The 14,324-nt window shown below is 33.3% G+C and overlaps 2 protein-coding genes across 3 annotated transcripts in view; both read right to left on the bottom strand.

Moving 5' to 3' along the window:
• Positions 1–14,324, bottom strand: part of LOC137641638 (fap1 adhesin-like) — a 60,264-nt gene that overhangs the window by 5,692 nt on the left and 40,248 nt on the right. For both annotated transcript variants that reach the window (XM_068374378.1, XM_068374379.1), the window contains 8 exons: positions 12,815–12,961; positions 11,700–11,789; positions 10,724–10,795; positions 6,463–6,690; positions 6,230–6,328; positions 5,633–5,862; positions 4,498–4,599; positions 1,480–1,576 (listed from right to left, as the gene is read on the bottom strand). In XM_068374378.1, coding sequence (XP_068230479.1) covers positions 1,480–1,576; positions 4,498–4,599; positions 5,633–5,862; positions 6,230–6,328; positions 6,463–6,690; positions 10,724–10,795; positions 11,700–11,789; positions 12,815–12,961 — 1,065 coding nt within the window. The remainder of the gene's footprint in view (positions 1–1,479; positions 1,577–4,497; positions 4,600–5,632; positions 5,863–6,229; positions 6,329–6,462; positions 6,691–10,723; positions 10,796–11,699; positions 11,790–12,814; positions 12,962–14,324) is intronic.
• LOC137641639 (uncharacterized) lies at positions 1,584–4,468 on the bottom strand. The gene has a single exon (XM_068374380.1). It carries the CDS (start codon positions 4,404–4,406, stop codon positions 3,486–3,488), a length of 921 nt encoding a protein of 306 aa, XP_068230481.1. The 5' UTR covers positions 4,407–4,468; the 3' UTR covers positions 1,584–3,485.

Raw genomic sequence — 14,324 nt, 5'->3', positions numbered from 1 at the left:
AAAATTTTCCCATGAAATTAAATCAAAATTTTTACAAAGAGGACAATTTGGATCTCTAATCACACTAAACAAATTAGGAACACTACCTCGATGTTCATAGTTTTGACAAAATAATATTGAATGGCTCTTGCTGAACAAAAATCTATTTTCTGAGGTAATACAAACCTTTTCCAAAGAGGGCATTTAAAAAGAATTATGGAAAATTCCTAGTCTGTTAAACTCTGAGAGTAGGCTAACAAGATAAAATAATCTCATATTCCCCAAAGCCTACCTTAGAAGAAAGCTAAAGCTAATGTCAACAGGAAAATAGTTTTACCTGTGAAATCTTTAATTACAAGAGTTTCCATAGGTTCAAAACTCAAAACCTTTTAAAAATTATAAAACATCTAAATTCCCAAAATAGACCTAACTACAAGCGGTCTCTCAATATTGAAAGCCCTAAACACATCTGCTATGATACCTGAAAAGGATCAATCTAATCCCAAGATGATTGAGGTCAGAATACAGCATGGATCCACATCCCATAATGGCTGTTAATGGAAGTTACTTTTATTAAAAAAGAAATTTAAAAATTTAACATTGGCCAAACTAGTTCTAGTCATTAATAATTTATAAATTTACACCAATCGAAATAAATATTGCATTGGCTATGATATATTATTAGTAGAATGTCTTTTGAAACCTATGATAGACAATCTAAAGGACAACGAAAACCCTTTGGTGTCCGAGATTATGGTGGATGGTCTACGTGAAGTCAGATGTAGCATATATGGGTTTGGATGAATCACTTTCAAAATTGGTTTTGTGAGAAGTTTGCCTCTAAATGGCAACCTTCTTGGACACTCCTACAATAAAGACCACAGATCTGCAACTCATTCTCTTTGTGGCCAAAAAGGGGCTACCAGTGTCACCATGGTGTTTCTAGAAATTCTGAATTTATTACCTGACAATGGCAAATGGTGGAAATGCATAAACCTTCAGATTCGACTAAGTCTTGTAACGCATCTACCTTTCATGCCAAGGAATCCAGAATTGATGAACAAAACACCTCTATCTTTTTACTAAGTAATGTTGCAAACAATTCTACATCGGTCAACCTTATCACATCCTAAATTTCTGGATTTACTGATGGATGGGACTTGTCAACCCGACAGAGATGCAGAGACTGAAGATAAAGGCAGTATGACTAGCTCATGCAACTTATTTATTACCATTAACTACTAGATTGTCTCTTTACTCTACTAGGTCCCTAAATCTATTATAAGGAAAGAGAATAGGAAATGATTTAGTTTTAAGGGTAAGCATATATAAAACCAAGCTCCCAGAGAAGTGCAATATGATCATCAGAGGGGAGGTTCATAAAAATAATCCTCTGGACAAAATACTTTGGACGACAATTATTATATTTCTAAAGCACTTTTGCAATCTCAAAATTACATAATGACAGCTTAATAATTAATCTCCTCTTATCATACTTACCCAATTCTCATGGGCCTTTTGTTCATGAATAGTTAGCTGAGATTTATAAGAGGCCTCCTGTTCTTCTAATTCTTTTTGCAAGGTTTCAACTTGCCTTCTGTGGATATAAAAACATATCTTAGTAAATTTTAGACTGCATGATGTGATAAACACACAATTAATTTTCTTCCCCTTATGTTTCTGGAAGTGGTAGAGCATGACGGGAAATTTCTAACAACAGTTGCAAAAAAGCATTAAGTTGTTATAAATAACCAACTGGTTTTCGTGTGACTGTGGACTTTTAACTCTGCCCAAAAACACCATAAATAAGGACTATAAATGACCTAAAATAATCTACCAAAGTACAATTAATCATAATACAGTATAACTAAATGCTTCATATCAAAATACCTCATTTTAATTTTTCTACCAAAACTACCACCACCATTTAATATTAAATCTGAATGACAGCACTGTGCTGTAGGTAAATTGTTTTCAATTACACCCACTTATGAACAAAAAACAATCAACATGTTTTGCAGAGTAAAAGACAAGAAATAACTAACATGAAAATATTACAAAAATGTGCACTAATGAATGCTTAAAAGTTAGCTAATTAAATGGTAATAGAACAGCATTCTTTTATATTAAATTAATTATCCAAAACAGTAAAAGATCCTCTAAAATTATTACTCTCTCCCTAAACATAACCATGTAAACTCAGACTTTGGATAAACAATCCATAAATATGTAGTAGTTCCTGACTTCATCTATTAAAACAAATTATCATATATATAAAAATCCCACAAATTCCTAAACCAAAAAACTTGCACATAATTAAAATAGAATATCTATAATCTAAAGGATGAATGAATTCTTCATCATTCAAAATCCTAACTACAAGCCTCTATGCATTACAATAAAAAATATAAAGTGTTAATAACTACTAGTACACTTTTACCAAGTCAAACATAAATAAAAACTACATCTAAACACAACAATGTAATCAAATACTGCTTGATCTATGTGAATATCTCTCAACTCATTAAAAAATATATTTTACTCAACCATATGACAATGCCTAGCAAATGAATACTGAATTCCAAATACAACACCAACACTAATAAGATGCCATCACAAGAATTTAACACAAAAATCAAGAGAAGATCATTGTTCAACAAAATTAACGCCTGCAAAACAGCTAATCATTCTTATTAAGCTAATAATAACTACCTCCTTGAGGCCTTATCAATTTCAACTCATTTTTATATAAAAACTATTACACGGCAAACTTTGGAGAAAGTCCCAAATATCTCCTCTCTATTTAATCAAGGAAATCGCATTATCATTTGTGTTTCCCCTTCGTTAGATATTCCTGTCAAACATCTACATTATACGTAGAAAAAATAATTTTACTCTTCAAAATTACCGTATAATTCAATTTTCTACACAAAAAAAAATCCCCCTCTCATATTAACAATTTTAAGAAACTGGAAAATATAAATTTTATAAGTAAAAATACCATTCAACAAAATAATTCCTTGTTAAACAGGTAACATTTCATTACCGATATCTCTAGACGTTATCTAGATGTTATTCAGTAATATATGGCTACGCTATTAAATAATTCTAATGCATACTGATTAGCTAGAGAATAGTTTCCTCAAATTATACAGGTAAAAGCATTAAAGGTAAAATATGGCAAATTACTTTAGATTATGCATCCTTCTACATATGATCAACTGAACTACAATACATTTATTACACTGAATCAAAAGAAAGCTGAATGATTGATATATCGGCTCAAAAACTTATCTATAATTTACATGATACAAAAATTTAGTAAAATACACGAAAAAATGCAAATTTTGCTAAGAACACCTTCTCAAGGAACAATACCAATATTAGCATACCTAGTGATTTTCAAAACAACTCTATAAATACAATTTACATAATTTATCATCAAGCATGGCAATAATTAAAAACTAAAGCCTAGCTTATTCATAGCTAACTTCCAACAGTTTTTCTTAGGATTCCTCTAACCTTAGTCTGAATCCTCGTTCAACCTTAGATTTTCCCAACAAAATTTCCTTCTTGGCTTCATACAAACTACGTATTGCTGCTACTGAGCTCTTAAAGTCATCAGAAGCAGGGCTTTCTTTGACACTTTCAGTGACATCATCATCTAGACACAAGCTTGGAATTGAAAGCTCTCTCTTTATCGTTCTCTCCTTTGTAACTACTGGGATATCTTCCTTGGCTTCAGAGATATTACTGAGCAAATTATCATTCAGTGAATCAGACCGCTCAACGGGAGTGTGTGTGTAATGGAGGACACTGGGACGAGTTGCAGAATAAACAACAGAAACAGGATTAGACCCTGTTATATCAGTTAAGGTTGATGGCCGCAAAGGTGATCCCACTTTCATTTGGGAGACACTCACTGGTAAAGTTAATGCTGCATCTGTTTGTAGGACAACATCTACTGTGTGTGCACGTGTTAATTTACACTCTAAGATGCCATCATTACTACCTACTTTGGCATCTTTCATGTGGCGTTGTCGAATGGGAGATTCGACCAAATTTATGGGTGAATCAGATGATAGATATGATGAACCTGGTGAATTTCTATTTGATGTAGGGGACGCACTAGCTTTGTCAGATTTATCTGTTGACGAAGCAGATGACTTGCGTCGTTTCATTTCAGCTCTAGCTTTAACCCATTCTACTTTGTACTCATCGGACATAGGAACATTGGCAGTGGTTGGCGATAGATCAGAAAGATTGATAACCTCAGGAGGTGTTTGATAGAGCTGCCTCTTAGGTTTAATATCCGTGAAAGTGGTATGCTTTTTATGTTTCCTTGAGAGAGCATGAAAGAAGTTTGCAAGTAACAATAATTTAAAACACGATAAAAAAAAAAGATGAGAACTGGTAATAACAGACATTATAAATTAAATAAATGCTTTTAAAACTTAAGTCAGAAAAAAAGACAGTGGTCTCTATGAAAGTCATAACCGAAAGATCAATTGCACTTACTTGTATGATGCCATTTCCAACTCATAGTTTTGAATTTTCTTGGAAACAGTAGCTGCTGACCCTTCAGCATTAACCCTTAATCCTTCTTGTGACTCTAGTTCTCTGTAAAATGTTACAGGTGCATAAGTTTACAATACTAATTATTAGCTATATAGAAATAAAGGTATTTATAATTAATATAGAATACTCATGGATAACAAAAAACTTAGAACACCCTGACAATTTTAAGGATAACTCATGAAGAACTGTGGTAAAATAGTTTAGTCCTAGTTACATAATATAACCAACTTCTCTACCAATGCTATGGACAAAGTTTTTTATCATAACTTCAGCTGAATGTTATAAATGAATTAGTAGTTTTATATTTTTCACTTAATGACGAATAATCAATTTTCCTTCAGACAGAATGTGTAGCACATTTACAAAAGACGGTAACATGGTATATTTACACTGCACAAATACCTTGCAAAAAAGGTACATTTCTGCATGATTTGTGAATGAAACACAATATTCAAAGTACAGTATATACAGTATGGGGTAGGTATCTCACCATGGTTGGGTAATTCATTACATAACAAACCACTGATTTCATTTGTAATGAGGGGGTTGTCACTAATATGACAGTACTCAGGTGTCCTGTGTGGAAAGATTGGATTTGGACGAACATTTTTTTCAATTAAAGGTAATATTGGTGTGGACACGTGTTAATGATCTCAAGAGGCATTATTTAGGTTTTCCCCTTAAGCAAAAACTTAAAAGAGGCCATAGTAATTTCTTTGGAGGGTTCATCCCTATATGTGAAACATCAAAGGTTTTTCAAAAGACAGATGGATGATTGATGTCATTCTAATGTAAAAATGATGAATCCCATTTACCATGTGGGATCAGGCCAAGGCTGCCGGGGTCTCAGAAAGTAGATTTTGATAATTTCCATGAGGGATAGCAAATCATCGACAATAAAAAAGGACTACAATCCTAATTACAAGACAAAATTAATCAATACCATTGAAATAATCAACAGTTCCCCAGATTAAAATTGCTTCAGATATATGGGAGTGCTTTAATATCATGCAGCAATGCCCTATTATACATAATATAGAGATTCATAAGCAGTAATGTATATATTTTAACATACTTTGTAAGTTGTGCTTCTTTTTCTTCAAAGTACTTGGTCAAAACTTCTAATTTACTCATTGCTTCTTGCTTTTCTCGAATAGCGACATCATGATGAGTTCTCAATTCAGTAACTTCTGTGCGGATAGAACCCATTGCCTCTTCTAAGTTCTTTTGTGCCATTTCCGCATCTTGTAGTTGCTCAACCAGATTAAGACGTTCGTTGTTTACCTTTTGCAACTCTGCCTTCACCTGCAATTATACGTTCTTTGAAACTTGGGAAAAAATACATCCTTAAAACCTTTACATTATTCTGTAATTCACAGAAATTAAACAAAACTACTCACAATGTATCAGTTTAAAACAGCTTGTGCCTCACTTAGAATTAAACATATATGACATTTTATTATAATAAATAAATCTTATTATTTTCCAATATTTGAATTTTATATATGATAGCTTAATATGATGTCTTGAGTAAGGCCTTTGTTGAATTTTCATTTGAAAGCTGTAACTAAGAAAATAGTCAAAACAGACTTCAAAACTGCAAAATACCTACACCTGTATGACATAAAAATATATGCTTTAACTAAGGTAACAACCCAAGAGTTATACTAACCCTTATCACATCAAATAGAGCTGACAACTTCTCCTCATCTGGTGCAGCATTGTCATCAGAGGAGGTTAATCTTAGTTGCTTCAGACATTCCTTTGCAACCTAACAAATATACGAGTATTGATTAAAATTGAGGAAAGAACATGCTACAATTATTCAAGCAACTTCACCAATATTCTATGAATTGAAATTCCTTTTACAAATAATAAAACTATTTAGAAAGTAATCATTTTTACCTGTAGTTCTGATTCTTTCGTTTCAACACTTTCGCGTAACTGATTAATCGTATCCCGAAGATCGGCGAGTTCGTTTGATAAAAATGTGACCTTTGAATCGTATTCGCCAGTTTGCTGCGTCAAGGATGTGTTGGCTTGCTTCAACTCCTCTACAAGAGCTGCCTCTTCCTGCAATTTCTTTATTGCTTCTCCTTTTACACCAGTTAGTTCTTCTAAAGAGTGAGTTAACTGCAAAGTAAAATTCATCATAAATAATTAACCTTACCTAAGAGTCAAACTCCATTTATGCTTAAAAGATAATAGAAACCTTCAGAAAAGATAACAGGTACTGAATCTTCCTATTTTGAAAGTACTGTGCAAAATTTATATACATACGTCAGAAGACGTTCTCTCCATCCATAAAAGAAACAAGTTTTCAATATAACACCATGTTCTAGCCACTGTCTTCATTACCTTATACTGTACATGCATTGTGTTATTACACAGTGTCTATAAAGTACAAGGTAATGAAGACAATTTACATTAATACTGTACAAATATGCTGTAATATACTTAAAAGAAGCACTAAAAGGTAATGGAAATAGAGAAAAGTAAAGGAAACTTCCCAATCAATCCAAGTCTAGCTTTAATATTCAAGGTGATACTCTGAGTTGCAAGCCAACCTCTCTCTATGCTTCTAGATCTACCAGAATCTCTCCTTATGCTACTAGAGCTAATGTTTCATATGACAGCAAATGCTATACATTTCTTTAAAATCTAATCTCAAGTATTTCTTTAAAACTATTATACGAACATGGCTGTCAACCATAAAAGCTTGGTTTTCAAGACCTAAACAAGTAAAAACAATTACTAAAGTTACAAAATATAAATTTAGTACTAAACACAGATTTTAAAAGTAATTTATATTCTTCTTAACTATACATACCTGAGTCCTTTAATAGGAGTATGCTTTTAGTGTAGCTAGAAATAGACTGTTAAAAATTTATAACGAGGTACTGTAATGGTAGTTACAGGCAAGTTTTCTCTATAACTTTACTTGACGGACAGCTGTGTGTAAACCTGCCAATATACACTTTCTTGTTCCTGTTTAACAGTATTTCTGTTGTTATTAACTCCCTCATAAGTATGAAAGTGTCTGCTCCTGCAGTGTCTAAAAGAAGGGTGCCACCCCTTGATCACATGAGCCAGAATATTGGAGCTACCCCAGCTCTCAGGAAGAACCTGTTGAAGGCATTTTTCACAAAGACAGTAATATGTTGTGGTGGCTGATTTGGCAACGTTCCTGACTAGTGAACGCCAGACTGGGGTTCGAGTCTTGCTCTAACTCGTTAGTTTCTTTGGTTGCTGCAACCTCACCGTCCTTGTGAGCTAAGGATAAGGGGTTGGGGGAGCCTATAGGTCTATCTGTCAAGTCATCAGCAGCCATTCCCTGGCCCTCCTTGGTCCTAGCTTGGGTGAAGAGGGGGCTTGGGCACTGATCATATGTATATATGGTCAGTCTCTGGGGCATTGTCCTGCTCGATATGTCTCTGTCCCTTGCCTCTGCCACTTATGAGCATCCTTTAAAGCCTTTAAACCTGTTTAAGGATAAAGGTATCCAGGAACTTGTAGGTAATGGGCAGTGATGGTTATCTGTTTAAAGGTTGAAAGGCTTAAAGGCTACTCATGAATGGAAAAGGCAAGGGACAGCGACATTGCCCTTGCAAGCAGGACAATGCCGTAGAGACTGATCATATATACATATGATCAGGGCCCATGTCCCTTCTCCACACAAGCTAGGACCAGGGAGGGCCAGGCAATGGCTGCTGATGACTCAGCAGATAGACTTATAGGCTCCCCCAAACCCCCCATCCTTAGCTCATAAGGATGGTAAGGTTGCAGCAACCAAAGGAACTAACGAGTTAGAACGGGACTTGAACCCCAGTCTGGCATTAACCAGTCTGGGAGGATACCAAATGGGCCACTACAACATATTACTGTACTGTCTTTGTGAAAAACGCCTTTAACAGGTTCTTCCCGAGAGCTGGGGTAGCTCCGATATCCTGGCACGTCTGATCACAGGGTGGCACCCTTCTTAAACTCTGCAGGAGCACACACACTTTCATACTTACGAGGGAATGAACAGCAACAGAAATACTGTCAAACAGGAACAAGAAAGTGTATATTGGCAAGTTACACAGACAGCTGCCCGTCAAGTACAGTTATAGAAAAAGCTGTCATTAATTATCTAAAAAAACACAAAGTAAAAATGCCACTTCACAGAGTAGGGAGGACATCTGTACAGTCTGGTAGCAGAAAACATAGTGACTACTCAGTGTGCTGGGAGAGGGTTGGCTTCCCAATCACCTGCCTGTAACTACCAACACCTTTATATATTTCTAACAGAGTTCCAGTTATGTTGAAAGCCTACTCCCATTAAAAAGCGAGGGTTTGCATTTGTGAAGGAACAAGCATCTATAATTTTTATAATAAGAATAAGAATTTCAATGTTACTGGTAACTCTTAGTTTCCTGGTGACATATACAGTATACCCTGAACCTGTTGTTCACATTTGTGTAACTCGGCACACATGTATATACAGTGGGTTCATTTCTTATCCAACAGTTCACACTGCTATATTCTAGTATTAAGGAGCCTATATCCATCATTCTCCCATAACAAATCAGAACTCTTAACTTCATTGGCTCTGGTAACACACCAGAAGTCACCAAAAAAAGTTGCATTTCTAAAATTAAACACAAATAGTTTTAGAGGGGATTGCTGGCTTTTAAGGTTAAATTTACTCAAAATTAATTGCCATTAGTTAAATATCTAATGAATAACTAGCGAATCATACCACAGTAGTACAAAATACAGTATAGTACTCTTGACTTGATAATCTTAACTGACCATCAAACAATTTCTTAAAATAAATATTCAAATGTACAGTAAGACAAGAAAACAATCTATACCATACAGCACTATCAAGGCTAACTAGCATTGTACTCTATACTTCAATGTCACCTCCACAATATCCTTCATTGTATAAGCAGAAACAAGAAAAAAATTAACACATTAGCGAGATATTTTTTAAATTTTAACCAGAATTAATGTCACAATGACAGGAAATTATTAGCAACTCTATGTAGATAATGAAACAATGGACTAAAAAATAGGAATTTCCTTAAAATACCTTAGGAAAAGTTTGTCTCAACCAATCTTACCCTATTTTTTTTTAGAACCTTTTGATTTCTTAATAAAAGCAAAAAAAAAAAAAAAGACAATTACTCTTTTAAAAAGTTAGTGATTTAATCAATTACTGTAATAGCAAAATTTAATCCATAGAATCATCCTTAAAAAATGTTGATATCCAACAATATAGATATCAAAATAAATGACCTTTGACAAATAAAATGGACTTTTCAAACAAAGATCTCATTTACTACCTGCCAAAGAAACAATACAGGAAAACATAAATTAGCCAGTAACCCTGTGCATGTACATACAAATCCCTGAGTCTTTATCTACTGGCTGCCTCACTTTTTGTACTGCCTGACCTGAAATATTAATCACGTTCCACAGACACAAAGTGTGGGGCAGTTAGCTAACTGGGGATTCATGGATTTGTTTGTATAAGGGGATTTACTGACCAACTTAGATTTTTTTTACGATTGAATTGTCTGGGATTTCATTAATATTAAAACTGGGCTCATTATAAGCAATGGTTTAGGACAAAATATACACTAGTTATGCAACCTAAAAAAAAATTTCTCAACAATCAACAAGTGATCCTAAAAACAAAATTAAATAAATGGACATGAATTCAGAAAATACACCAGTCTAAACCTCACGATAAAGTAGTTTCGAAACAGCAATATCCAACTTTCTAATATTCACCCTCAAGAAAAGTAAACATTCAAGGCTTTTCAAAAGCATTTAACCTAAGTATTGAACCATCCATAAAAAAGTTATTCCCAATTTTCAATTGCAGAAGAGTCAAGAAACAGACAATTACCCTTGTGCAAGATTAGTAAATGATTAGTATTCTGTAGTTTTTAAGATAAAAAAAAAACAATATTTATCTTAAAAATCCTACTAACCAAAGATTTAGCTGTCTGGATAAATAACTTCATTTTCTAAAACAGAAACTTTTTTTTATTTCAAAGCCCAACTCTACTAATCCATTTTTAAAGAAAATTTTATGCATATATTCACAACTAAACCTGACAAGCATTGAAATCCATGAACTATATATTTCTATCAATAAAAAAAAAAGCCATACCTGCTCTACTTGATAATCTAGTTTATTGGCACGCTCCATGGATGCTGATAATTCACTATGAAGCTCTTCATTCTGAAAGCAGAAATAAACAATTAATTATTCATGCAAACATCATCAAACCATACTCCTAAGTTATGGCAGATGAATAAATGCGGTGCATACCGAATAATCTTCTTTCAATAAGTTTTTTCAATTATTGATTAACTTGAAAATGAGACATGGATTGCTATCCACACACCATACCCCATGAACACACTTCATCATTCACCTCTTATCGAGTATGACCTTTCATACTTCCTCACTCAATGATGAATCCCTTCTTTCCAAAACCTTCAAACCTCTTCTATTCCATCTATACACCCCTTTCCAGGTTTTCCTCTTTTCCCTCATTCTAACACTTACAAATTGCATAATCTACTATTTTACACTTTCAATTCTTGTTATACCAAACGAATTCATTTCTACAGCTTCCATCACTTTATTTTTATTTTGGGAGTAGTTTGTTGGTTCAACAATCCTTCATTTATTTCAATCTAAACTTCTTTTGGACACCTCAAAATCCCTTCCAATCTTTTGCACAAAATCCGGCCACCTTTCTTCCTTCACATATTACAGTAATCATCTATTTTCTCATCCTACCAACACTTTTTAAATATTTATGGCTTTAAACTATCCTCCCTTGCCAACAATAGCCAGGTCATTCATTAATTATTGTACATTCTCATCATCATCATACTTGAACAGTGCTGTCACATCTGTGAACTTTTAATATTCCACACCTAATTCAAAACCCATCATCTTAACCCTGATTTTGCATCTACTATCCTTTCACTAACTTCTCATGTCATTCCATCCATCAAGATACTAAACAGCCTTAAAGACATAACATATGCCAGTGAATCAAGGCTGACATTAAATAAGACTCATAATCATGAATTTTCAACACAATCATAGAGATAAAAATGGGGAAACTTACCAGTCTATTTTTTAGTGCTAAATCTGAAGTTAATAATTCTACCTTCTCTCGCTGACCATCCAACATTGATTGCAAATGGTCAATTGAGGCCTGAAAAGAAAATATCAGTTAAGAGCATACATCATTGCTATCTGTTTTACTGAGATTTTATATCTAATCCTTCACATTTAAGGGGAAATTTTCAATTGTGCAAATGTCAGCCATCATTATTCTGATGAATATAATTCAAATTTTCTTTAGAAAGTTTTCAGCTGGCTCTAACTAGTAATTTTGACACGATATCCAAAGTTTTCCATCATTGAACACAACAAAATGACATAACCAGCTGTTTTCTATAACTAAATAAAGAGCAATAAAAGGCAAGTTTAACTATTCCCTTAAGTAGTCAGTATGATTTTATATATATGAGTTTAGTAACCATTTAACTTCTCTAAAATGCTAAATATTAAGACCCTTCTAATTACTCAAAATTGGGAATGCTACATATCATAAATTAACATGTAAATTAAATCTACAATACTCGATTCTTAAACTATCAAGCTACAGCTGAACAGCAATATTTACTTCTATGATGTAATGAGGAAAGTGACTGCAGAATAAATTCTAAATTACAAAAAGCTTTCACAAACCTTATGAAAATAATTAAAAGAAAAGAAGCCTGTAAAAAATATACTGTATAACAAATGTATTAAGGACATTATTCTAAGATTTTTTCCTAATCCAGTAAAGTGAATCTCAAGATAAAATACTAATCTTATGAACTTCTTTAATCTAAAAGTACAATTTACAAATCTTTGATACACAAATGTCAATATATTCCTTTAACATTGACTTGCTTGCAGAGATATCGCACCCTCCTCCCCCATCAAAATCCTTCCATAGAAATTTCCTTAGAAGACTGAAACATGCGACTCTCAAATAGCTTAGCAAATATGGTTCCAATGTGATAATATCCTAGACATCAAAATCTACTGCTATGTTCCCCTTACACAGCTGATGCAGAATAAATCCATCCATTTGCCTTTTGCATAAATAGCTATGATAAAATGTAAAACTGATTATTCAAAATAAAAAACTTATGTGATATCCTGAGGAAATAAGTTATAATTCCCTACCTGAAAAGTGGAGGCTTCTTTTTGTGTTGCAAGCATTTCAGAGAGCATTTTGTGCATCTCTATACCATTGGCGGTTGCTTCTTCAAGCTCGTGCTCCAACTGCATATTCCGTTCCTCTAACTGAATCTTTTCATTAGCATACTCATTCTGCAGGGCAAATACTCTTGATACTTATTCTGCAGGGTATATACCTTATCAAAACTTCTACAGGATAAATATTCATAATTACTCTTCAGGGTAAATTTTCTTCATAATTATTCTAAATACTTGTTACTGATAGCATCTTAACTAAAAACACACTATTGTATTCATACATAAGCGTAAGTAGCTTGCTCTACATCTTTATGAAGTAAATTGTACAGTATAATAGCATTACATGAATAAGAGTTCCATAAGAAGTGAAATCAATTTTGTTTGGACAATTTACCAAGTTACAATAAAGAGTTACAAATTTCATAACTATCAATTGATCTTGTTCAGTACCATATTTAATAAATAATTAATTTTGAAATACATATCTTATTCAACACCAAAAAATAAAGAGCTAAAAAAATTTTGAGATAAGATCCGCTTTCTACAATATGCCAAATAAAAACAAAAAATTTCTATATTTCGAAAGGAACGCTTTACATAATGATGCTTATAAATAAAGTTAATCCTCTTTACTATGATTTTCATGTATTTTAAAGCCCACCTTTCCATCACATAAAACAAATTTACAAATTAGGTTAATTGCAAATTCTGTTAATGAATTAAAAAAATTAAAAGATGAAAATCTGTTAAAAACAAACATTAATATCTGCACAGGCTTCCAAAACCTAGAATACAGTGTTAAAGAACATAGGACTTTGATTTGACAGATCCCACCCTACTGACACTGCATTTGATCAATTATTTGTAAAGTTTTTTTTTTTCAAATGTTATTAATTCAACAAGAACAAACATCAATATTTGCTCATTTCAATTTAATCATGATTAGAGCAACATAATATTATGGCAGGTTTATCTCTGGTAATTACAGTTTACTCTAATTACTATTCTTAAAATGCCGTATTCAATGGTCCAGACATCCATAACACTCTTCTTTAGATGCCATATTACGGGAATTCTACTGTACTCTACTGTTTCAGATGAAACTACAGCCACAACCAATAACATAGCCTACATTCTGTAATGCAGCTGTTACAGGGGGTTGTATATCTCAAAACTATAAAATATTTTACAGTATTTTCAACAATAAAACTGACTGGCATTAGCACATCATCATTGGCTAATAATTCTTCTTCTTGGCCTAGACGAAGCTGCCGTTCAGTTGCTACTGCCAGCTCAGTCACCTGTGCCAAGCTTTCCTGAAGTGCCAAATGTAATACAATGATAAATCTGTTACCCTGATTCTCTAACAAATATTCCTATAGTGAGTTATTAAAATCATGCAGCGATGTCAAAATTTTAAATCCAAACACAACTTGCTGACAATAGATTCAAGACAGTAAAACTATTTCTGGGAGAA

The sequence above is a fragment of the Palaemon carinicauda genome, chromosome 5 (assembly GCF_036898095.1).
Source record: "Palaemon carinicauda isolate YSFRI2023 chromosome 5, ASM3689809v2, whole genome shotgun sequence".
Classification (NCBI taxonomy): domain Eukaryota; kingdom Metazoa; phylum Arthropoda; class Malacostraca; order Decapoda; family Palaemonidae; genus Palaemon; species Palaemon carinicauda.
This window is presented reverse-complemented; position numbering and strand designations above follow the sequence as displayed.